Source organism: Saimiri boliviensis, chromosome 20, assembly GCF_048565385.1.
Source record: "Saimiri boliviensis isolate mSaiBol1 chromosome 20, mSaiBol1.pri, whole genome shotgun sequence".
Classification (NCBI taxonomy): Eukaryota; Metazoa; Chordata; class Mammalia; order Primates; family Cebidae; genus Saimiri; species Saimiri boliviensis.
This window is the reverse complement of record NC_133468.1, coordinates 31,402,120-31,424,580: the sequence shown is the minus strand read 5'-3', so window position 1 is coordinate 31,424,580 and position 22,461 is coordinate 31,402,120. Positions and strand designations below refer to the sequence as shown.

The following is a 22,461-nucleotide window of genomic DNA, read 5'->3' as shown; positions in this document are numbered from 1 at the left end:
GAATAATATAATGTCCAGGATTTGATTTCAAATAGTCTAGCAAAATACAGCTGGCTCCCGAACAACGTCATCTCACTGAATGAAATGTCATCTCACTCTGTTGCCCAGGCTGGAGTGCATCTTGGCTCATTGCAGGCACGACCTCCTGGGCTCAAGAGATGCTCCTGCCTCAGCCTCCTGAGTAGTTAGGACTATAGTGTACATCATCACATTCAACTAATTAAAAAAAAATTTTTTTTTGTAGAGATGGAGATCTCGCTATATTGCTCAGGCTGGTCTCAAACTCCTCAGCTCAAGCAATCCTCCTCCCTCAGCCTTTGAGTAGCTGGAATTACCAATGCACCTCCCCATGCCCAGCTAATTTTTAAACTTTTTTGTAGAGACGAGGATCTTACTATATTGCCCAGGCTGGTCTGGAACTCCTGACCTCAAGCGATCCTCCCATCTCAGCCTTTGAGTAGCTGGAATTATAGGTGCACCTCACCATGCTCAGCTAATTCTTTTATTTTTTTTTGTAGGGACCGGGTCTTGCTATATTGTCCAAACTGGTCTCAAGCTATCCTTCTTCGGCCTCCCAAACAAAGTGCGGGGATTTGCAGGTGTGAGCCACGGTGTTGGGCAATAATCCACTTTTAAAAATAAGGAATGAAGCCGGGCGCGGTGGCTCAAGCCTGTAATCCCAGCACTTTGGGAGGCTGAGGCGGGTGGATCACAAGGTCGAGAGATCGAGACCAACCTGGTCAACATGGTGAAACCCCGTCTCTACTAAAAATACAAAAAATTAGCTGGGCATGGTGGCGCGTGCCTGTAATCCCAGCTACTCAGGAGGCTGAGGCAGGAGAATTGCCTGAACCCAGGAGGCGGAGGTTGCGGTGAGCCGAGATCGCGCCATTGCACTCCAGCCTGGGTAACAAGAGCGAAACTCCGTCTCAAAAAAAAAAAAAAAAAAAAAAAAATAAGGAATGAGGGAAATAATAGTACCTTCCTCATTTAGTTGCTGTGAAAATCAAAGGAGAATGACAGTAACAGCCACAGCCGCCCCACAGCAGAAACTAGGCACTTCTGGGTGGGCACCCAGTACACCTCCAGTCCTGTGCCTTCTGTGTCTTTGGTGAGTCCCTTTGGTGAGTCTCTGGGCCAGGGGTAACAATTGACTGCAAGTAAGGGAATCCCTTGCCTCCCTGCAAGCTCCTCCCCTTTCTCCCCGAGCCCCGCCCTCTGCAGCCCCTCCCTGCAAGAGTGGGGCTGGGGCCCGGCAGGTGTGGGGTTAAGGGAGTCTGTTTGGGGCCCCCAGGAGCAGCAGCCTGAGCAGCGGCTGCAACAACTGCAACAGCAGCGGCTGTGGCAGGCCTGGCCCCCGGCCAGCTGGCGGGGAGCCCCAGGAGGGAGGGAGGGAGGAGGAAGGGGAGGAAGAGGGGAAGGAGGAGGAGGAGGAGAGGAGCAGTCAGCAGGCCCGAGGAGGCAGGACTTCCTGGTGTGGGGGTTGTCAACAGCCCAGAAAGAGAAAGACGGAGAGGCAGAGACCCAGGGGAGCCGAGGAGCTGAGACACGGACCCAGCGGGGCCACGCGGGAGGAGACTCGGGACACCAACTCGCCGGCCGCCACTGGGAGCAGCGGGGGACTCCGCCGCCCCCTCCCACATCGTCTCTAGACCCTTGGTGCTTCAGAGGCCGCGCCTGGGCTCCTCGGAGGAGGCTCGGGTTCCTTCTTTTCCGGAGAGCAAACTTTCCACGGAGATGCCTCGCAGAGTGAGCTACGGCTCCCGAAGAGGACGGGGCAGCCTCTGATCGCCGCCTGCGTGTCCCGCCACTGCCCGGGGCCAGGAGGCCCCAGGGAACCGACAGCCCTACCTCTTAGGCGCCGGGACCCCCAGGCTCACATCAGTGGCCGAAGCCCCAGAGGTAGGGCTCGGGGCTGGGCGGGGCGCTGGGGGTAGCCTGGCAGGGCTTGCCCCAGAGATGTGGGAGCTGGGGTGAGGGTGGGGGCTGGAGGCCTAGGAGAGGTCTCTCTGGGTGGCCGGGCCAGGCTGGGGAGCTGCTTCACCCCGGTTCTTCCAGGCCCTGGAGTACGAGCTCTTGGGACAATGCAGGATCCCTGAGTCGGAATCCCAGGAAAGAAATGTTCAACTCTGGGACCCGTTTGCCTCTTCCTACCCTGAACGCCTTCTGGGATCCGGTCCCCTCTGCCCTGGTCTCTTGTCATCTCTTGCCTGTCTCTGGGTCTCTGACGGTTTCCCCTTCCCCCACTTTGCTCCCCGGAGAGGAAGCCCCGGAGGTGGCCTGCCCACTGGTTTCACACAGACACACACATAAACTCTCTCTCTCTCTCTCTCTCTCTCTTTCCAGTTTGCAAACTCAGCTCTGGAGTTCAGCAGCGACAGCAGCAGGAAAAACCTGCCCTTGCTCCCCCCTCCTGCCACCTCCACTCTCCTCCTCTCCCCTCACCCAGCAGGCACCCCCGGTTCCCGCCAGGCCCTCCTGCCATGTCGGACCCAGACGTCCCCAGGGGCCCGGATGCCCCCACCATGTGGCCCCCTTGTTCCAGGGGTGCCTGAGCCCCTTCAAGGAGCCCCAGCCCACCCCCAACCTTGGCCCAACCCTGAGCCCCAGGGACCATGAGTGGGGGCAAGAAGAAGAGTAGTTTCCAAATCACCAGCGTGACCACGGACTACGAGGGCCCGGGGAGCCCAGCGGCTTCGGACCCCCCTGCCCCACCGCCCCCCACCGGGCCTCCGCCCCGCCTGCCAAATGGGGAGCCCAGCCCTGATCCGGGGGGCAAGGGGACCCCCCGTAATGGCTCTCCACCACCTGGGGCCCCCTCCTCCCGTTTCCGGGTGGTGAAGCTGCCCCACGGCCTGGGAGAGCCTTATCGCCGAGGTCGCTGGACTTGTGTGGATGTTTATGAGCGAGACCTGGAGCCCCACAGCTTTGGCCGCCTCCTGGAGGGAATTCGAGGGACCTCAGGGGGTGCAGGGGGCAGATCTTTGGATTCCAGGTTGGAGCTGGCCAGCCTAGGCCTGGGCACCCCCACCCCACAGTCAGGTCTGTCTCAGGGCCCCACCTCCTGGCTCCGTCCACCCCCGACCTCTCCCGGACCTCAGGCCCGCTCCTTCACTGGGGGGCTGGGCCAGCTGGTGGTGCCCGGAAAAGCCAAGGCAGAGACACCCCCACTGTCGGCTTCCCCGCCTCAGCAGCGCCCCCCAGAGCCTGGGACTGGGGAGAGCGGGGGCACCTCTCGGGCTGCCATGCCCCTGCCCTCCCTGAGGGTGGAAGCAGAGGCTGGGGGCTCCGGGACCAGGACCCCTCCACTGTCTCGGAAGAAAGCTGTAGACGTGCGGCTGCGGATGGAGTTGGGTGCTCCAGAGGAGATGGGGCAGGTAAGACCTGGGTTCTAGGGCTCGTCCATCTCAGCCCTGGCCTGACCTCCATCTTGGGCCTCCCTACCTCTGCCTCCCTCCTCCTCCTCCCCTTCCTCCGCCTTCTCCACCTCCTCCTCCTCCTTTTCCATCACCTGTCTATCAGATCAGACAGCCCCCTTCTCTGTGCCTGCCAAGTCACTCTCAAGCCCCTTCCTCCTCCTTCGTTTTCTGCCTCAGCCTCCTTCCTGTTTTTTGCACCCTTTCTCTTTCTCTCTGGCCTCTGATTCTCTACCCTGGTTTTCACGTAGCCTGGCATATGTGGCCTCCTCACCTGGCCTTCTTCTGTCTTGGTCTCAGCTCCTCTGGCTCTAGGTGATGAGGGCGGAGGCCCCAGCTGGGAAGCTGGGTCCCTGGGGTAGGAGCTGCCAGGATTTGGGGAGGAAAGGTAACAGGTAGGCCTTGTATGCTGCCAGTCTCTTTCCACTGCAGCCCCATCCTGAATGTGGGGTCTTTCTTTTCCCCCAGCAACCTATCACAGTCCCACTTCTAGCTTTGCTGCAAGCCAAGTGTCATGGAGAAATTGGGTGGGGGGACACCTCCCTGAGATGGGGAAGGGGCTTGCTGGTTGATGCTTTTCACCCCCCAGTTGTCTGGCCCAACTCCCTCCAGGCGAGAAGAACCTGAGAAGGAATGCAGTCCCCGTACTGTTTCTCCTTCCTGTCTCCAAAAGAGGAACAAGTCTGGGCTGGGGGTGGGGGGGCAGGATGCCTGGGTCCCCGGGGTGGGGGCGAGAAGCCAGAGACACAGGGATTGGATACTTCTGTCCTGCAGGAGAAAATAACACCTCGGAGGGCTGGGGAAAGGCAGGGAGTGTGAGGATGCGAACTCTTTCCCCTTCCTGGCCTTGGGCACAAACCACAGTATAAAAATAACCTGGGACTGGATGTCTGGGTCCTGTCAGGACCGGTCAGGACCGGCTCCCCCCCACTCCTCCTGGCCTCAATCTCACATCTCTCATGATGCACCCCTCCTTCTTCCCCCCACTCTTCTTGAACTCTTGCATTCAACGCCCACCCCGGGGGAGAAGATGCTGTTTCTCTTATTGGCTCCTGTCCTCAGGCTCTTCCAAAGCAAACCCCCTTGGCCGCCAGCCTCCCTGCTCTCTGTCCTTAAGTCCGGCCTGAGCTTTTCTTGGGGCCACAGACCCTGCCTCTCTCTCTCTCCAGTGCCTGCTACCTGCAAGCCTTCCCCCACCTCCTGATGGTCCTCTGTTTGCATGCATCTGTTTTGCTATTTCCCTGCCCAAAAGTCTGTCTCCGTTCCGCGTCCCCCCGTGCCTCTTCTCCCTCTTAAGAGGCGAGTGGTAGAGAAGGGCCAGCGGACACGACCTGGGCCCCCTTCCTCTGTCTGTCCCTCTAACCACCCTGGACTCTCTGTTCTTGGCTTTTCCGAGAAGCTGGGGCCTCCCGGGGCCGCACAGAGGCGTCTTGTCATGTTCCTGTCGCCCCCGCCCTTTTTGCTGCCGCCCCCAGCGCCTGTTGGGCTATTCGGGTCCACGCCCAGGCTCCGCCTCCCCCCAGCTCCACAACCAGCCCCCCCAACCCTAGGGCAGAGTGCAGGAGCAGAATTCCACCTGAGTCAGAGAAGTTTGAGGTGGGAGGTGAGAGTAGGGGGGTGGGTAAGGGGATGGAGGAGCAGTTTCTGAGGATCCATTCATTCTACAAATAGCTACTGAGCAAACTGACCTTCCAGCGGGGGAGAGACACAATAAATACTTTAATTTCAGATAATGTTAGGTGCTATAAAAAAATGAAACAGTTCAGTGGACCAGTGAATGATGAGGAAATGCCTCTCTAAGAGGTGACGTTGGAGTCATTTGAAGAGGGCAGCCTGGGCACGGTGGTTCACGCCTGTAATCCCAGCACTTTGAGAGGCTGAGGCAGGCAGATCACTTGAGGTCAGGAGTTCAAGACCAGGCTAGCCAACATGGTGAAACCCTATCTTTACTAAAAATACAAAAATTAGCCAGATGTGGTGGTGGGTGCTTGTAGTTCCAGCTACTCGGGAGACTGAGGCAGGAAAATCACTTTAACCCAGAAGGCAGAGGTTGCAGTGAGCCGAGATCATGTCACTGCACTCCAGCCTGGGTGATAGAGCGAGGCTCCATCTCAAAAAAAAAAAAAAAAAAAAAAAAAAGCCAGACAGGCTGGGAGCGGTGGCTTATTCTCCCAGCACTTTGGGAGGCTGAGGCAGGAGGATCACTTGAGCCCAGGAGTTTGAGACCAGCTGGAACAACATACTAAGACCCTGTCTTTTAGACCCTGTCTAAAAAATTAGCCAGGCATAGTGGTGCATGTCTGTAGTCCCAGCTACTTGGGAGGCTGAGGCTGGAGAATCGCTTAAGGGTGCAGGGAGCCATGATCATGCCACTGCACTCCAGCCTGGGTGGCAGAGTGAGACTCTATCTCAAAAAAACAACAGAAGGCAGACACTCTGAGTAGCCTCTGATTAGGGCTCCCATGCCAGGGGAAGCAGGGGCATTGGGTCTCTTCTCAGTTCTTCCATCAGTCCCCACCTCTTCCCACTTGGGAGACCCTCTCTAATATCCCATACGCCACTGCCCCCATGCCTCAGGTTGACCCATTTCTTGCTTCTAGTACTTCCTTAATGCCTTTCCCAGAGCTGGAGCTGGAGGAGGGAAGGGTGGTGGGGACAGGAGTCCTGGGTCCCCCAGAGTGGGGAGGTGGAGAGGGACGAAGGCTAGTAGGCGAGTGGTCAGGTGACTGGTTCCTTTCTGTTCTCCATGTGTTCCTACTTCTCTGCCTCCAGGTGCTCCCACTCGACTCTCGCCCCAGCTCCCCTGCCCTCTATTTCGCCTCGGATGTCAGCCTGGCTCACAAATCTCCAGACCCCTTTGGAGCAGTAGCAGCTCAGAAATTCAGCCTGGCCCACTCCATGTTGGCCATCAGTGGTCACCTAGACAGCGATGATGATAGGTAGGTGGGCTTCGTGGGGTGGCGGGGCATGGGGTTCAGGCTTTCCACCCAGCACCTGCGGTAACCGTAAGAAGCTGCCCAGGAGGCGTCCTTCCCCCAGGTTGAACTTTGAGAGGATCTCTTAGACAGAGAAACCTGGCCTGGGCATAACCACTGTACACAGTTGATTTCGGACCCACTCCCCCTCTGTGAAGAGGGCTGGGTGGGACTCCCTGGCTTGAAACTGTCAGGCCACAGCCTTTTTTAGAGTTTGAAGGGAGTCATTGTTGTCAAATTCCAGAGCTCTTGCAGATTTAGAGATCATCTGGCCAACCTCAGGAACCCACTGGTGAATGCGTGCTGGAGACAGAATAGGGAATCAGGCCTGGGCTCCGTGGCTCCTGCCTGTAATCACAGCACTTTGAGCGGCCCAGGCAGGAGAATTGCTTGAGGCCAGGAGTTCAAGATTAAGCCCTGGCAACATATCGAGATCCCATCTCTAAAAAGAAAAAGAAAGAAGAAAAACATACATATTTATAAGAAGTAGGCTGGGCACAGTGGCTCATGCCTGTAATCCCAGCACTTTAGGAGGCCGAGGCGGGCAGATCACCTGAGGTCAGGAGTTTGAGACCAGCCTGGCCAACATAGTGAAACCCTGTCTGTACTGAAAATACAAAAATCAGCCAGGCGTGGTAGTGCGTGCCTGTAATCCCAGCTACTCGGAGAGGCTGAGGCAGGAGAATCACTTGAACCCAGGAGGCAGAGGCTGCAGTGCTGAGATTGCAGCACTGTACTCCAGCCTGGGTAACAAAGCGAGGTTCCACCTCAAAAAAAAAAAAAAAAAAAAGGACGGGTGCAGTGGCTCACACCTGTAATCCCAGCACTTTGGGAGGCTGAGGCGGGCAGATCATAAGGTCAGGAGTTCAAGACCAGGCTGGCCAACATGGTGAAACCCTGTCTCTACCAAAAAAAATACAAAAATTAGCTGGGCATGGTGGCTCGTGCCTGTAATCCCAGCTACTTGGGAGGCTGAGGCAGGAGAATTGGCTTGAACCGGAACCTGAGAGGCAGAGGTTGCAGTGAGCCGAGATCACGCCACTGCACTCCAGCCTGGGCTACAGAGCGAGATTCCATCTCAAAAAACAAAAAAGGTGAAAAAGAATGGGAATTAGTTTCCTCCCAGTTCCATCTCCCTCTTCCTCTCCCAGTAAGGGACTGTGACATCCTGATAGCCCACAGGGTCTACTTTAGGATCCTAGGATTTCTAGAACCAAGAAAGCCACTCCCTAAGAGTCAGCTAGGAATGGCAAAGGGGCAGGGGCGGCACAGCAGAGAGTGACTTTCTGGGGTTCATCCTTTAGAAGACAGTGCTCTGTTGGTTGGGTTTCCAGGGCCAGGTGTCACCGTTCCTAAGAAAGCCAGCAAACTGAAAAGGGAGGCCCAGAATCGTTGAGTCAGAGATAGCCAGAGGCTGCCTGCTTCTGGCCAGGGACTGATAGGAACCTGGCAGAAGGGCTGGGGAGTCACCGCTTTTCTTTTGGGGGGAGGAGTGGGACTTCCCCTGGGAGGCGTTCAAGGGGAGGGACTTCCTACTTGGAAGGAAATTGGGGGTGGGGCTTCGAGAGTGGTCGAGTGGGTGCCTGAGGGACCCGCTCCAGATGGGAGTTGCTCCTTCCTGTCTTCCCCAGATTGGGGGCTGCTCTCGGGGATCAGGACTCAAGCCCACCACTGACAGTGTCCTGGGGCCTTGGGGAGGACAGGGACCTGGCAGAAGGGGTGGCCTCGAGCCGGTGGGACAGAGGGCAAGGGTGCCAGTGCTGGGCAGGGCTGGGCAGGGCAGGGTGGATTCTGCACGTTCCCGCTCTCAGGAATGTGCGAGGTGTGAGGTCGGCCAGGGCCGGGAGAGTCACCTGCCCCCATCACTGCTATTCTCAGCATTTCCCGCCCTCTCTCCCTCCCACTTGGGAGGTTCCCTGGCAAGAGGACTCCCCATCCCTCCCCTACTCCGTTGAATTCACAGCCCAGCCTCCTGCTGTCTCTGTCTTAGAGGGTTCCACCTCCTGAGGCCTCCATCTTTCCCCTGTCCCTCCCTCACTCCCTCCTTCCGTCCCACCCCCTCCCTGCATACCCCAGTCTGACCGGTCTGGCTCGCAGCCTCCACTTCACCCTGCTGTGCTCTAAGGCTCTTGGGGATCTGTCCCAGCTCAGCCCCTCCAGCCCCACCCTGCCGGGCCAGCGGGTTTGGGTTGGGCCATCCCCTACCCCCTAGGAATGGGGCGTGTAGATCCCACCTCTCCTGTCTGGCGTGTGCAGAGCTGGCAAGACAGGGTCCCAGTAGCCTGGGATCTCCCTCTTGAGAGGGAAGGTGGGTTGAGATGTTCAGTGTCTAGATGGCAGGGAGGGAGTCGAGGATGCCTGACCAGTCCCTGAATCTGGGGAGGGGCGAACAGAGGGTGCAGGTGAATCTGGAATGCTCACGTCCCAGGGCTGGAAATTTTTATCCCCTTGTGGCAGGTGGGAGGTAGTTGGTTAAGTTGTGAAGTGGATGGAAGGAATGGGGGTGAGGGTGGTGGCCGGCCTGGGGATCCATGGATTATAGGGAATGGATTCCAGGGACTTGGGAAAGAAAAGGTACATTTATTTATCCAGTACCTCCCTTGGATCCACTACTCCCTTATCCCTTGCAATCCTAAAAGCAGTTCCATTCTCCCACTTGCCAGATGAAGTATCTGAGACACAGAGAAGGAGGTGTTTTGGGTGTTTTTTTTGTTTTGTTTTGTTTTTGTTTTTGTTTTTTTTTTTTGAGATGGAGTTTTGCTCTATTGCCCAGGCTGGAGTGCAGTGGCATGATCTTGGCTCACTGCAACCTCCACCTCCCAGGTTTAAGTGATTCTCCTGCCTCAGCCTCCCGAGTAGCTAGACCACAGATGTGTGCCACCACGCCTGGCTAATTTTTGTATTTTTAGTAGAAATGAGGTTTTACCGTGTTAGCCAGGTTGGTCTCGAACTCCTGACCTCAGGTGATCCACCCACCTGCCTCCCAAAGTACTGGGATTACACGCATGAGCCGCCGAGCTGGCCAGGAGGGTTTTAGAAACTTGCCCAAGGCCACCCAGCTAGTTCAAGTGGCTAGACTGCAATTGGAGCCTGGGTCCAACCCCAAAGCCACACTTTCTCCACTGTCCTACAGGGATACCTGTGTCCCAAGCAAGGAGGTGGTGGCAGTGGTCTATAATGTCTTTTCTCTCTAGGGCTGTCAGGGACAGCTCTCCCAAGCAGGGCAGGGAGCCAGCTCCCTTTCCCCCTCCCTGACCTTCTCAGCCCCGCCCCAAAGACACCACAGATCCTGGAGGGAGTAGAGACAGGGCAGCCAGATGCCACTTTCTTGGCCCCAGGCGTAGGCCCTAGGGGCTCCCCCAAACACATTGGAGGGTGCATGGGGCTGGCCCCTGTCCGCAAGATCCCAGGCTCCCCATTTCTCCCAGGTGTCCTGCTTTTTCATCTCATCTTCATGTTGAGGCTGCTTTATTTGATCTTCAAAGAGGAAGACCAGTTCCTAGGGCTGTCCCCGCCCCAGAATCAAGAGTCCTGCAGGGCTAAGTCTCCAACTGTGCATGTCATGCTCTGCACAACTCCAGGGGGTGCCACTTATATTTGAAGTCACAGTAGATGCTTGAAATCACATTTTTCTGGAAGACAGCATTAAGGGTCTCGAAGAAGGGGACATTTTCTAATCCACACAAACTTGCTTTTGGGCTTGTGGGTTGATCGTGTCTCAGCAACTCTTACTTTCCTCCCGGAGAGCCTGCCAAAGAATTCTAGCACAGTGCCCACGACCCTGAACTCAGGGGTCCTCAAGGGGAGGGCCTGGGTTGTCAGAGTCCTGGTCCCTTGAAGTGTGCGTTAGAATGTCCCACTGGAAAGTGCGGTCGAAACTCTCAGGTGCTAGACAAACGGAAGACAGTCACCTGATGGCCAACAAATGTTTACTTTTGTATTATTCCTTTATCTCTGGCGAGAATGAAAAACTTACTTGACATCTTTACCCCTGAGTCTCCGCCAAGCAGGGCCTGTGTTCCTGTCTCTGTGTATCTGCCCCTTTGGTCTCTGTGAGTTTGTTTAATGGAGTGGGGGAGAATTGGATTTTTTGTGGTGGCTCCATCTCCACCGGGGTGTTGCTGGTTGAAATAGCTCAAGCCAGGTGCAGTGGTTCACACCTATAATCCCAGCACTTTAGGAGGCTGAGGGGGGCAAATCACCTGGGGTCAGCAATTCGAGACCAGCCTGACCAACGTGGAAAAACTCCATCGCTACTGAAAATACAAAATTAGCTGGGCATGGTGGCACATGCCTGTAATCCCAGCTACTTGGGAGGCTGAAGCAGGAGAATCGATTGAATCCCTGGAGGTGGAGGTTGCGGTGAGCCGAGATTGCACCATTGCACTTCAGCCTGGGCAACAAGAGTGAAAAACTCAATCTAAAAAAAAACCAAAAAAACCAAGGAAAGAAATAGCTCAAAAATTACTTTGACCCTCCAGCTGGCTGACCCACCCCACCCTCTTCAACTCTCCTCTCCCCGCCCAGCCCTCACCCCGCCCCAGGAATCCCAGGTGCCCTTTCCCTACCCACCCCATCCTGCTGTCTCAGGCCTGGTCACCTTAGTTGTTCCACCTGTCAGCACCTTCGGCACCCAGAGCTTGGATGAGAAATGGAAAATTCCCAGCTCCCTCATGCTCCCTTCCTGGCTGCAGGACCTCATCTAGGGGTCACCTTGCATTGAGTGCTGGTCCCCCCCCACCAGGGGAAGCAAGTCTGATAGTCAGGAGGGAGGGCTTGCAGGGGAGCCCAGGGATGTGGGCTGCAGCGCCTTAGTGCCCCCCCATGCCCTCCCCCCACCCTCCGCACTCCAAGAAAGGCCCAGCTGGGGACTGGAGGGCAGGACTGGGGATCCCGACACAGCACCAGGGCGCAGGGGTGCAGGGGTGGGTTGGGAGCCTCAGGGCGAGAGCCTGGGGCCTGAGTGGTGGGAGAGGGTGCCTTGGAGCCGGGCACAAGAGCCTGTACAGGTCCTGGACAGTGAGAATGGAGCTTGAGAGAGCCAGATTCTGGGACCAAGAGCCTAGTGTCCTGGAGCCAGCCTGGAGCCCAGCCCTGGGGCTGTTGAGCCAGGCCTGAGTCTCCCTCTGGTGGCCACTTTCCAGACTGCAGCTAGACCCTCTCCCGCTCCCTGTCGCCTTGGACTCCCAGCTCTCTTCTAAACCCTGTTGCTCCTCTTCCCAAAGTTCCATCTCCAAGCTCACCTCCCTTCCTGTCCTCAAGCCCGCTCTTCCTCTGAGATACCAGACCCAAGTCCCAGGCATATAGGCTTTTTTTTTTTTTGAGACAGAGTTTCACTCTTATTGCCCAGGCTGGAGTGCGGTGGTGCAATCTCAGCTCACTGCAACCTCTGCCTCGTGGGTTCAAGCGATTCTCTTGCCTCAGCCTCTGGAGTAGCTGGGACTTACAAGCACCCGCCACCATGCCTGGCTAATTTTTTTGTATTTTTAGTAGAGACAGGATTTCACTATGTTGGCCAGGCTGGTCTCAAACTCCTGACCTCAGGTGATCCACCCACCTTGGCCTCCCAAAGTGCTGGGATTACAGGTGTGAGCCACCTTGCCTGGACTTTTTTTTTAAAACAGGGTCTCACTCTGTCGCCCAGGCTGGAGTGCAGTGGTATAATCTTGGCTCACTGCAACCTCTACTTCCTGGGTTCAAGTGATTCTCCTGCCTCAGTCTCCCCAGTAGATGGGATTACTGGTGCCCTCCACCATGCCCGGCTGATTTCTGTATTTTTAGTAGAGATGGGGTTTCACCATGTTGGCCAGGCTGGTCTTGAACTTCTGACCTCAAGTGATCTGCCCAAATTGGCCCCCCAAAAAACTGAGATTACAGACAGGAGCCACTGCGCCCAGCCTTTAGGCTATATTTGTCTTACAGGGCTCTGGGCTCAGTTTCTGTCACCATGGTAACCTTTCCCATTTTTTGTATTATCTGTGGGAAGTCAAAGACCTTCTGGCCAGGTCCCAGCGGTCACCTATGATGTGAGCCCTGTGGTGTTTTTTGGTGGGAGAGCGCTCACAATCTATGGAAGACCATGAGCACATCAGAACGACCCCCCCCCACCCCAGCCACCTCCACCCTCTTTCCCGAGGCCTTGAGGGACAGAGGGGACAGGATGGGGTCAGAGGTGGAGAGGGACCTCCAAGCGCCAGGCCCTTCCTCACCCGTCACACCCTTCATTCCCCTTTCAGACCCAGGCTTCTGCCCCAAGCCCCTCCCAGAGCCCAGCCACAACTGACTTCCTCAGTCAGCCCCCTCCCCTCTACTCTGGGATCGGTGCCAGGGTGAGAAGGGGACACTGGCACTGACCGTGCCTGGGAATTCCCGCCCACCGAGGAGCCGAAGGGAGGGGGTTCCCCGTGTCCCCAAGGAGCCAATAGCAGCCAGGCCTTGCCCTGGGGGGGTGGTGTATATCTTTCAGGCCAGCACCCCCGAGGCACTGTCTCCTCTCTGCCTGCCTGGCACCAGCTAGATCCCGCTCTGCCCGGGGGGCTCTGAGCCCCCCAGGCATTCCCTTCACTGCATCCCTCTCTGTTGGGGGTGGGTGTCCAAGGACCCTTTTCCCTTGGGCATGGCCCAGCCAGGGGTCTCTGTCAAGTCCCTGGTGTCATCTTATGAGACCCGAGTGGTGGGGATGGCTCCGGGGCCGCCCCGTAAAAGGGGCTGTGCCTCTTCCCCTTGCTCTCCACGGGGTGCATCTCCCATCCGAGGGACATCTGGGCCTCCGCCACACCGGGGCCTGGGGGGCCCTGGGCAGCGGCCCTCGGCCCGCAGGGGGATGGACAAAACCCTCCTCTCCCTCATTCTCTACTGTCACAGGTACAGGGGGGTGTGGGTGGGAGGCTGTGGTCCAAGAAGCCAGCACCTGGGAAGGCTCCTCCTCTCCTCCCCTCACCTTCCTGTGTCTCTCCAGTGGCTCCGGAAGCCTGGTTGGCATTGACAACAAAATCGAGCAAGCCATGGTAAGAGAAGCCATCTTGGTCCCAGGAGATCCCGGCCCCCTTAAGCCGTTCCCCTGCCCCAGCCCGTTTCTCTTCCTCACCAGGGAGCAGGAACTCCCAGCTCCTCCATCCCTTTCCCTGCTGGGCTCTGGGCATCCTCCACCGTCTCCTGCTGCCACCTACACCCTTGACTTTGCCTGGTCTCTGGTCAGGCTGCTGGTCCCCATCTCTATCTTTGAGCCCTGACTCTTCTTCCATCCCTTGTCCTTGTCCCCTGTCCCTTCGCTACTTTGTCCCTCATCCTCTGGGCACTGGCGACTGTCTCCCACCCCGGCCCTTGAGGCACTGGGCAGGGGATGAGTCACCCACCCATTGACCCCATGCCTGTCCCGGGGTCCCCAGGACTTGGTGAAGTCCCACCTCATGTTTGCGGTCCGGGAGGAGGTGGAGGTGCTGAAGGAGCAGATCCGGGACCTGGCGGAGCGGAACGCCGCGCTGGAGCAGGAGAACGGGCTGCTGCGCGCCCTGGCCAGCCCGGAGCAGCTGGCTCAGCTGCCCTCCTCGGGGGTCCCACGACTTGGGCACCCCGCGCCCAATGGGCCCTCCGTCTGAGCCTCCCTTCCCTTACAATGTGCCTTTGGGGCTGCCCGGCCTTGCGCCAGCCGCCTGCCCCCTCTTCCTATGCAGCTTTAATGTCCCTGTGTCCCCAGGGTGGGAGTTCAAGGCTCAGCATTGGCCTCGTCCCCCTGCCCCTGCCCCGTCTCCTCATCATCCCCAGCCTTGATGGAGGGAGGGAGGGCTTCAGGATGGGGTGTCAGAGGGACCCCCCTCTGGGAGGGAACCCAGCCCCCACCCTCCCTCGTGGGACCCCCAGCAGTAGACAGCCTGGGGGAGTAGGAGGCTCCCTGGCAGACATCCCACCCCCACCTTGTTCCCTTGAGGTGCCCCCTCTCCTCTGCCCAGGGGAGGGAGTGTGGACAGTATCTGGAAGTTCTGGGATTCAGGTTGTTATTAAAGTAATAATAATAATTAAAAACTCTGAAGAAACTTGAATTTGGAGGTTGACATCTCGTTCTTCACTTGTGTCCAGACTCGGGGTTCATGCCTGCCGCGTCAGGCTCCCCTGAGATCTTTTCTTTTGCAGACTGGGGAGTTTAAAGTGTGGGAGACGTAAGGGTCGAGACAGAGGCCAGAGAAGGGAGCCAGCGGTTCGGGTCCTGGGAAGGGGCAGGCCAGGATTGGGGGCGGGGGGGTGTCTGCCCACGTGCTCGGGGGGCAGCCGGGAAACAATGAGGCCTTTGGTGGTTGCCCAAGACCCACCCCCCAGCTTCCCAGTGTGTCCCCTCTGCGGGCTGGATCTGGGTGGCTGTTTGGGGGCGGGGCGGGGGGCCCTGAATGGGCCCCTTGTCTCGGGGCTGGGTGTGGGCCAGGCTCCCCGGGCACACGGTGCCCTTGCCAGGCCTGGCCGGCCGCCGCGGCTCCCACCCCCGGCCGCCAGCTGAGGACGGGCCCTGTGGGCAAGGTGGCCCCTCCCTGACAGCCTGGGCTCTGGTCCCAGGCGAGTCAGCAGCAATGGAGAAGGACCCCATCTAGTGGGAAAGAGGGAAGAGCTGCCGCCAAAGCCCCAGGAGGGCCCTGGGAGAAGCAGAAGGGGCCCCGACTAGAAGGAAGCTGTGAAGCCAGGTCCTTGGAGGCTGACCTGCCTTGGAGTCCCTGAGTCTCTGCCTCCTTAGTTTCCTTAGGTTCATAACTTTTGGCAACTTCTTTGGTTTTTCTTTTCTTTCTTTTTTTTTTTTTTTTAATTTCTTCTTTCTTTTTTTGAGACAGGGTCTTGCTCTGTTGCCCAGAGTGCAGCGGCACAATCACAGCCCCCTGCAGCCTCCATCTCCCTGGCTCAAGTGATCCTCCTGCCTTGGCCTCCCTGAACTATAGGTGCGCATCACCACATTCAGCTAATTTTCGTTATTTTCATGGAGATGGGGTCTTGCTATGTTGCCCAGGCTGGAGTGCGGTGGTATGATCATATATTACTGTAGTATTCAACTCCTGGGCTCAAGTGATCCTCCCACTTCAGCCTCCCAAGTAGCCGAGACTACAGGCATGTGCCACTACACCCAGCTATGTGTATATATGTAGGTATGTATGTATTCATTTATCTCTTTGAGATGGTGTTTTGTTTCTGTCGCCCAGGCTGAAGTGCAGTAGCGAGATCTCAGTTCACTGCAACCTCTGCCTCCCAGGTTCAAGTGATTTTCATGCCTCAGCCTCCTGAGTAGCTGGGACTACACGTGTGTGCCACCATGCCTGGCTAATTTTTTTTTTTTTTCTTTTTTCTTTTTAGATGGAGTCTTGCTCTGACTCTCAGGCTAGAGTTCAGTGACACGATCTTGGCTCACTGTAATCTCTGCCTCCCAAGTTCAAGCAGTTCTCCTGCCTCAGCCTCCCAAGTAGCCACCACAGGATTACAGGCACCTGCCATCACACCCGGCTAATTTTTGTATTTTTAGTAGAGACGGTGGTTTCACCCTCTTGGCCAGGCTAGTCTTGAACTCCTGACCTCGTGATTCACCCACCTCTGCCTCTCAAAGTGCTGGGATTACAGGTATGAGCCACCACACCCCACCTTTTTTTGTTGTACTTTTAGTAGAGATGGGATTTTGCCATGTTAGCCAGGCTGGTCTTGAACTTCTGAACTCAAGTGATCTGCCCACCTCAGCCTCCTAAAGTACTGAGATTACAGACATGAGCCACCACGCCCAGCCTAAATATTTTTGTAGAAGCAATCTCGCTATATTGCCCAGGCTGATCTCAAACTCCTGGCTTCAAGTAATTCTCCCACCTTGGCGTCCCAAAGGTCTGGGATTACAGGTGTGAGCTACCACATTTAGCCTCCTTAAGTTTTTTCCCTCCCTCCCTCCCTCTCTCCTTCCCTCTCTCCCTTCCTCCCTCCCTTCCTCCCTTCCTTCCTTTTTATTTTTTCCTTCTTTCCCTCTTCCTTTCTCTCCTTCCTTCCTTCCTCCATCTCTCTCTTCCTCCCTCCCTTCCCTTCCCTTCCCTCCCTCCCTCCTTCCCTCCTTTCCTCCTTCTCTCCTTCCTTCCTTCTTTCTTTTGTTCGTTTTTTGAGACATGGTCACAGTCTCATTCTATTACCTAGGCTGGAGTACAGTGGTGAAATCATGGCTCGCTGCAGCCTCCACCTCCTGGGCTCAAGCAATCCTGCCTCATCCTCTTGAGTAGCTGGGACTGGAGACACACACCATCACTACTGGCTAATTTTTAAAAAAATTTTTTTAACTTAAACATAGTGAGTCGGGGGTCCCACTGTGTTGCCTAAGCTGGTCCTAAACTCCTGGCCTCAAGTGATCCTCCTGCTTCAGCCTCCTAAAACACTGGGATTGCAGGCATGAGCCACCATGCCCAGCCCCCTTTAGCTTTCCTGAATTTCAGATTCCTCTTTGAGGAAGTGGCACTAACAGTATTATCTTCTTTGAAGGGCCGCTGTGAAGGGACTACATGACTCGATGCAGGGACAGTGCCTGTTAGTTTGTTACATGTTAGTTTCTTTTCCCTGGATCTGAGCAAAGGAGCACCAGGGTGGAAGAGATGGACTGTCCGGGACCTTGGGGGTTGGGGTCAGGGCCAGACAGCCTCACAATGGTCTAGAACTCTCCCTCACTGTAGGTTCTCACCTACTTCAACTCCTCTCCCTGTCCCAGGGAGAGGAGGAAAGGTCTGGGATGTGTCACCGGGAGGGACTGTCCCCCAGTATTTCCTACGTCTTTCTTTACTGCTGTGCTTGAAGCTCCCAGAGGACCCCTCGAGAGGTGGTCACTGGCCCAAAGCCCACCCTGTCCTCCACCCGCCACCCGCACCGTACCAAATGCTGGCTTTGCCCCCTCGACTGTGTTTGTCCTGTCGAGAAAGATGGTTGTGGTCATGAGGTTCTTCCGATGGGTTAGAAGGGCTTGGCAAAGGATTACTGGCTGGGTGAGTTTCCGAGACTGCTGTGTCCTCCTGGTGCACTGGGACGAGGGCATGGGTCTTGGGCAGCCCCCTACGGCATGGGCTCCCTCCCTTTCTGGCCTCCTATGGCCAAACAAGACGGGGTGGAGAGGAGGGAAAGGATAGCTGGGGAGGGACCGGAGGAGAAGAAAGAGAGGCCAGGAAACTCACTGCTCCATCCCTTTTGTGCCTTTTCTTCTGTGGATGGTGGTGTCTGCCCCGCCCCCCTCTCCTGCCTCTCCTCTCTGTGTCTTTGTTCTCAGATTTTCTTCTGGAGACAGAAAATGAAACCAACGATGTTAGAACACCCTGCCTCCAAGAAACACTCATTGAAAAAGGTGAAGACTCTCCAGGTGTCTGAGACTTTGAGGTTGGTCGAGCCCCTCAAAGAGGCTAAGCTCGAGTTGGGTGAGTCCCCTGAGCTGCCAGATGCCTGCGTGTTGGCCAAGACCGCAGAGGGGACCGAGGCGGAGCTGGGCCGACAGGGCCGATCCCTGCTGCGGCTGCCCAGGATGGCCGTCAAGTCTGTCTCCATGCTCATGGTTTCCGCCCTGCAGAGTGGCTGGCAGATGTGCAGCTGGAAGGTCAGCACCGTCCCCCCGTTTCCAGTACCCCTCCCTCTTTCCCCAGCTCCCAGTGACTCACTCCTCCCTCCTATGACTTGTTCAACAGTTGTTTCCTGGCCTGATGCAGTGGCTCATGCCTGTATTCCTGGCACTTTGGGAGGCTGAGATGGGAAGATCACTTGAGCTCAGGAGTTCGAGACCAGCCTGGGCAACATAGCAAGACCCTGTCTCTTAAAACGGTTTTTTCTTTTTCTTTTTTTTTGAAACAGAATCTTGCTCTGTCACCCAGGCTGGAGTGCAGTGGTGTGATCTCGGCTCACTGCAACCTCTGCCTTCCAAGTTTTTTTTCTTTTTTTTTTCTTTTTCTTTTTTTTTTTTTTTTTTGAGACGGAGTTTCGCTCTTGTTACCCAGGCTGGAGTGCAATGGCACAATCTCGGCTCACCACAACCTCCACCTCCTGGGTTCAGGCAATTCTCCTGCCTCAGCTTCCTGAGTAGCTGGGATTACAGGCACGTGCCACCATGCCCAGCTAACTTTTTGTATTTTTAGTAGAGACGGGGTTTCACCTTGTTGACCAGGATGGTCTCGATCTCTTGACCTCGTGATCCACCCGCCTCGGCCTCCCAAAGTGGTGGGATTACAGGCTTGAGCCACCTGGCCCGGCCCTCTCTCTCTTTCTTTTAGGATAATTTTGCAGGAAGCCTTCTTAGATTATTCCAGCCCTGTCCTTCCTCTCAATCTCCCTCTCTCTCTCTCTCTCTCTCTCTCTCTCTGCTGTTGTTGTTGTTGAGATGGAGTCTCAACCTGTTGCCCAGCCTGGAGTGCAGTGTTGCAATATTGGCTCACTGCAACCTCCACCTCCCTGGTTCAAGTGATTCTCCTGCCTCAGCCTCCCAAGTAGCTGGGAGGCCAGGCACAGTGGCTCAAGCCTGTAATCCCAGCACTTTGGGAGGCCGAGGCGGGTGGATCATGAGGTCGAGAGATCGAGACCATCCTGGTCAACATGGTGAAACCCCGTCTCTACTAAAAATACAAAAAATTAGCTGGGCATGGTGGCGCGTGCCTGTAATACCAGCTACTCAGGAGGCTGAGGCAGGAGAATTGCCTGAACCCAGGAGGCGGAGGTTGCGGTGAGCCGAGATCGTGCCATTGCACTCCAGCCTGGGTAACAAGAGTGAAAACTCCATCTCAAAAAAAAAAATAATAATCTGATCATGTCACTCCTCTGCTCAGATGTCTTCAAGGGACTCCCATTACTCTAAGGGTCCAATCCAAAGCCGAAACTTGGCATCCCTGCCTTCTACCAGCTGGCTTTTGGCTTTAGGTGGCATCCCTGCCTTCTACCAGCTGGCTTTTGGCTTTAGGATCATTCCATTCCAAGCCACACACCTTGAGCCAGCTCTGCACACATCTGTTATTATTTTTTGTTTGAGACAGACTCTCATTCCATTTCCCAGGCTGGAGTGCACTGGCAGAATCTTGGGTCATTGCAACCTCTGCTTCCTAGGTTCAAGTGATTCTCCTGCCTCTGCCTCCCAAGTGTCTGGGATTATAGGGGTGCACCACCACATCCTGCCAATTTTTTTTTTTTCTGAGACAGAGTTTCGCTCTGTCACCAGGCTGGAGTGCAGTGGCATGATCTCGGCTCACTGCAACCTCTGCCTCCTGGGTTCAAGCAATTCTCCTGCCTCAGCCTCCTGAGTAGCTGGGATTATAGCTGTGTGCCACCATGCCCCGCTAATTTTTGTATTTTTAGTAAAGATGGGGTTTCACCATGTTGGTCAGGCTGAATTTTTTTTTTTTCTTTTTTAAAAATTTTATTTTATTTTTTACAAAGATGTGATTTCACCATGATGGCCAGGCTGGTCTTGAACTCCTGACCTCAGGTGATCCACCCACTTCAGCCTCCCAAAGTGCTAAGATTACAGGTGTGAGCCACCATGCCAGGCTGAATTTTTGTATTTTTTTAGTAGAGACAGGGTTTCACCATGTTGGCCAGGCTGGTCCTGACCTCACGTGATCCACTTGCCTCAGCCTCCCAAAGTGCAGGATTACAAGTGCGAGCCACCAGCCTTTCTTTTTTTTGAGACAGAATCTTTGTCACCCAGGCTTGGGTGCATGGCACGATCTCAGCTCACTGCAACCTTCGCTTCCCAGATTCCAGCAGTCCTTCCACTTCAGCCTCCTGAATAGCTGGGACTACAGCTATGAGTCACCAATTCCTGGCTTATTTTTATATATTTTGCAGAGATGGCATTTCACTATGTTGCCCAGGCTGGTCTCGAACTCCTGAGCTCAAGTGGTCCTCCTGCCTTGGCCTCCCAAAGTGTTGGGATTACAGGCTTGAGCCACCTCGCCCGGCCATGATCAGATTTTGATTTTGAAAGCTCACCAACGCTTGTATGTGCGAGTAGGATTGTAAGCTTGTTGAGCCCAGCCTGGGCAACATAGGGAGAACCTGTCTCTATAAAAGTAAAAAATTAGCCGGGCATGATGCATGCCTGTAGTCTCAGCTACTTGGGAGGCTAAAGTGGGAGGATCGCTTGGGCCTGGGAGGTCAAGGCTGCAGTGAGCTATATTTGTGCCACTGCACTCCAATCTGGGTGACAGAGTGAGACACTGTCTCAAAAAAAAGATGACACAGCCACTATGGAAAAGAGGATGGTCATTTCTTTTCTTTTCTTTTTGACAGCCTGATCTCAGTTTACTGCAACCTCTGCCTCCCAGGTTCAAGTGATTCTCTTTGTCAGCCTCCCGAGTAGCTGGGATGACAGGCACCCACCACCTCGTCTGGCTAATTTTTGTATTTTTAATAGAGACAGAGTTTCACCATATTGGACCAGGCTGGTCTCAAACTCCTGGCCTCGGGTGATCCACCTGCCTCGTCCTCCCAAAGTACTGGGATTACAGGCATGAGCCACAGCACCTGGCCAAGAATGGTAATTTCTTATAAAACTAAGCATGCAGTTATCATATGACCCAACAGTTGTACTCTTGGGCATTTATCCCAGATAAATGAAATCTTATGTCCACACAAAAAATCTAAATGTGGATGTTCATAGCAGCTTTATTTGTAACAGCCAAAATCAACCCATGTCCTTCAGCCCGTGAATGGTTAAACTGATATTTTCAAACCTCAGAATACTACTCAGCAATAAGAAGGGATAAATTAGCAGGTGCAGTGACACGCCTGTGATCCTAGCCCTTCTAAACACCCAGGTGGGAGCCCAGGGGTTCGAGGCCAGCCTGGACAACATAGTAAGACCCCATCTCTACAAACAAAACAAACACGCAAATAAAAATTGTAAAAGCTAGAAAGGACAAACTATTGATATGTCCAATAACATGGGTGAATCTTGAGGAATTTTTTTTTTTTGAGATGGAGTTTCACTCTTGTTGCCCAGCCTGGAGTGCAGCGGTGAGACCTCGGCTCACTGCAACCTCTGCCTTCCAGGTTCAAGTGATTCTCCTGCATCAGCCTCCTGGAGGAGGTGTGTCTGAGCTGGCCTGATGGGAGAGGTGGAATCAGGGAGCCCTTTGCTGTTTATCTATGAGTCGTTCTAGCAGTGGTTTCTCCCTAGACCCAGCTATTAGCACGTGCACATCTTCTCTTTCTCTTACAGTCATCGGTGAGTTCTGCCTCAGTTAGCTCCCAAGTGAGGACTCAGTCACCTTTGGAGACGCCGGAGGCTGAGATGCTGTGGGAAGTGTACCTGGTGCTGTGGGCCATTCGGAAACAGCTGCAGCAGCTGTCCCGCAGGCAGGAGAGGCGCAGACGGCACCACGTCCGATGCCACGCTACCCCGAGACCCAAGCCGGTTCAGTCCCTGAAACTGGATGCCCAAAGTCCCCTCTAGGGGTGATCCCCAGACCCTCAGAGAGTCCCGACCTCACTCTTAGTCAGGTTGATGGGAGGGGTCAGGGCAGCAGGCCAGAAGTTGTGGGTGAGGAGATGCTTTATAGAGTCACCTCTCATCGGGAGCCCAAGTCCAGGCCTGGGGTCCCATATGAGCCCCTTCATTCCATCTATTCCATTTGTAAAAAAAAAAAAAAAAAAATCAAAACATTGGGAAATAAATATCAGATAGTTCTGAGTCAGTGTGGAGTGATTGTGGATGGCGGGAGGGAATGAGAGGAGTTTGGGTGGGTCAGGGAGAGGCCCCTAAGGTGAGAGCCTAAAGCCCAGTGGGGGTCACCTGTGGGTCTATTTGGGGGAAAGGAGGGTTAGCAGGTTTCTGCTCTGGGCCCCACTCCCTTCTGGGGGCTGAAAGGCTTGGCAACTCGGCCTTTCGCTATAAGGCAGTAACAGCTGTCATTCGTTAAGGACCCACTCGCACCAGCTGCTGTCCTTAGCAATCCCACAGGAAAGGTATTTAGTGTGGATTACAGGGCTTGTCCAAGGCTCAGTGAAGGAGGCCTCGCTGGAAACTGCTGACTCCCAGAGGTAGCCCACCACCCTGACTCTCTGGCGCTGAAGAGCATGTTGGTGGGGGGTTGCGCATCTGCAGACGCACA

General features: G+C 55.3%; 1 protein-coding gene across 6 annotated transcripts; it reads left to right on the top strand.

Annotated features, from left to right (window-relative positions):
* Window positions 1-1,418: 1,418 nt before the first annotated feature.
* SPACDR (sperm acrosome developmental regulator) lies at window positions 1,419-22,040 on the top strand. Of its 6 annotated transcripts, none has more exons than XM_074390620.1 (6): window positions 1,419-1,902; window positions 2,347-3,377; window positions 6,189-6,355; window positions 13,350-13,398; window positions 17,643-17,963; window positions 21,570-22,040. In XM_074390620.1, exons 2-6 carry the CDS (start codon window positions 2,616-2,618, stop codon window positions 21,801-21,803), a joined length of 1,533 nt encoding a protein of 510 aa, XP_074246721.1. In that variant the 5' UTR covers window positions 1,419-1,902; window positions 2,347-2,615; the 3' UTR covers window positions 21,804-22,040. The 6 variants fall into 6 exon arrangements, 5 of the variants coding, with proteins under 5 accessions (XP_074246721.1, XP_074246720.1, XP_074246719.1 ...); XR_012515337.1 differs by lacking the exon at window positions 21,570-22,040 and adding an exon at window positions 15,205-15,979 and having other exon boundaries at window positions 1,425-1,902; window positions 17,643-17,708; XM_074390619.1 differs by lacking the exon at window positions 21,570-22,040 and adding an exon at window positions 15,205-15,309 and having other exon boundaries at window positions 1,425-1,902; window positions 17,643-17,723.
* The last annotated feature ends 421 nt before the right edge of the window (window positions 22,041-22,461 follow it).

Excerpts from the sequence above, each read along its gene's own strand:
- SPACDR (XM_074390620.1), top strand. The coding sequence starts at position 2,616 with ATGAGTGGGGGCAAGAAGAAGAGTAGTTTCCAAATCACCAGCGTGACC. Across the intron at positions 13,399-17,642 it reads ACAAAATCGAGCAAGCCATG|ATTTTCTTCTGGAGACAGAA; the intron begins GTAAGAGAAGCC and ends CTTTGTTCTCAG. Across the intron at positions 17,964-21,569 it reads GGCAGATGTGCAGCTGGAAG|TCATCGGTGAGTTCTGCCTC; the intron begins GTCAGCACCGTC and ends TTTCTCTTACAG.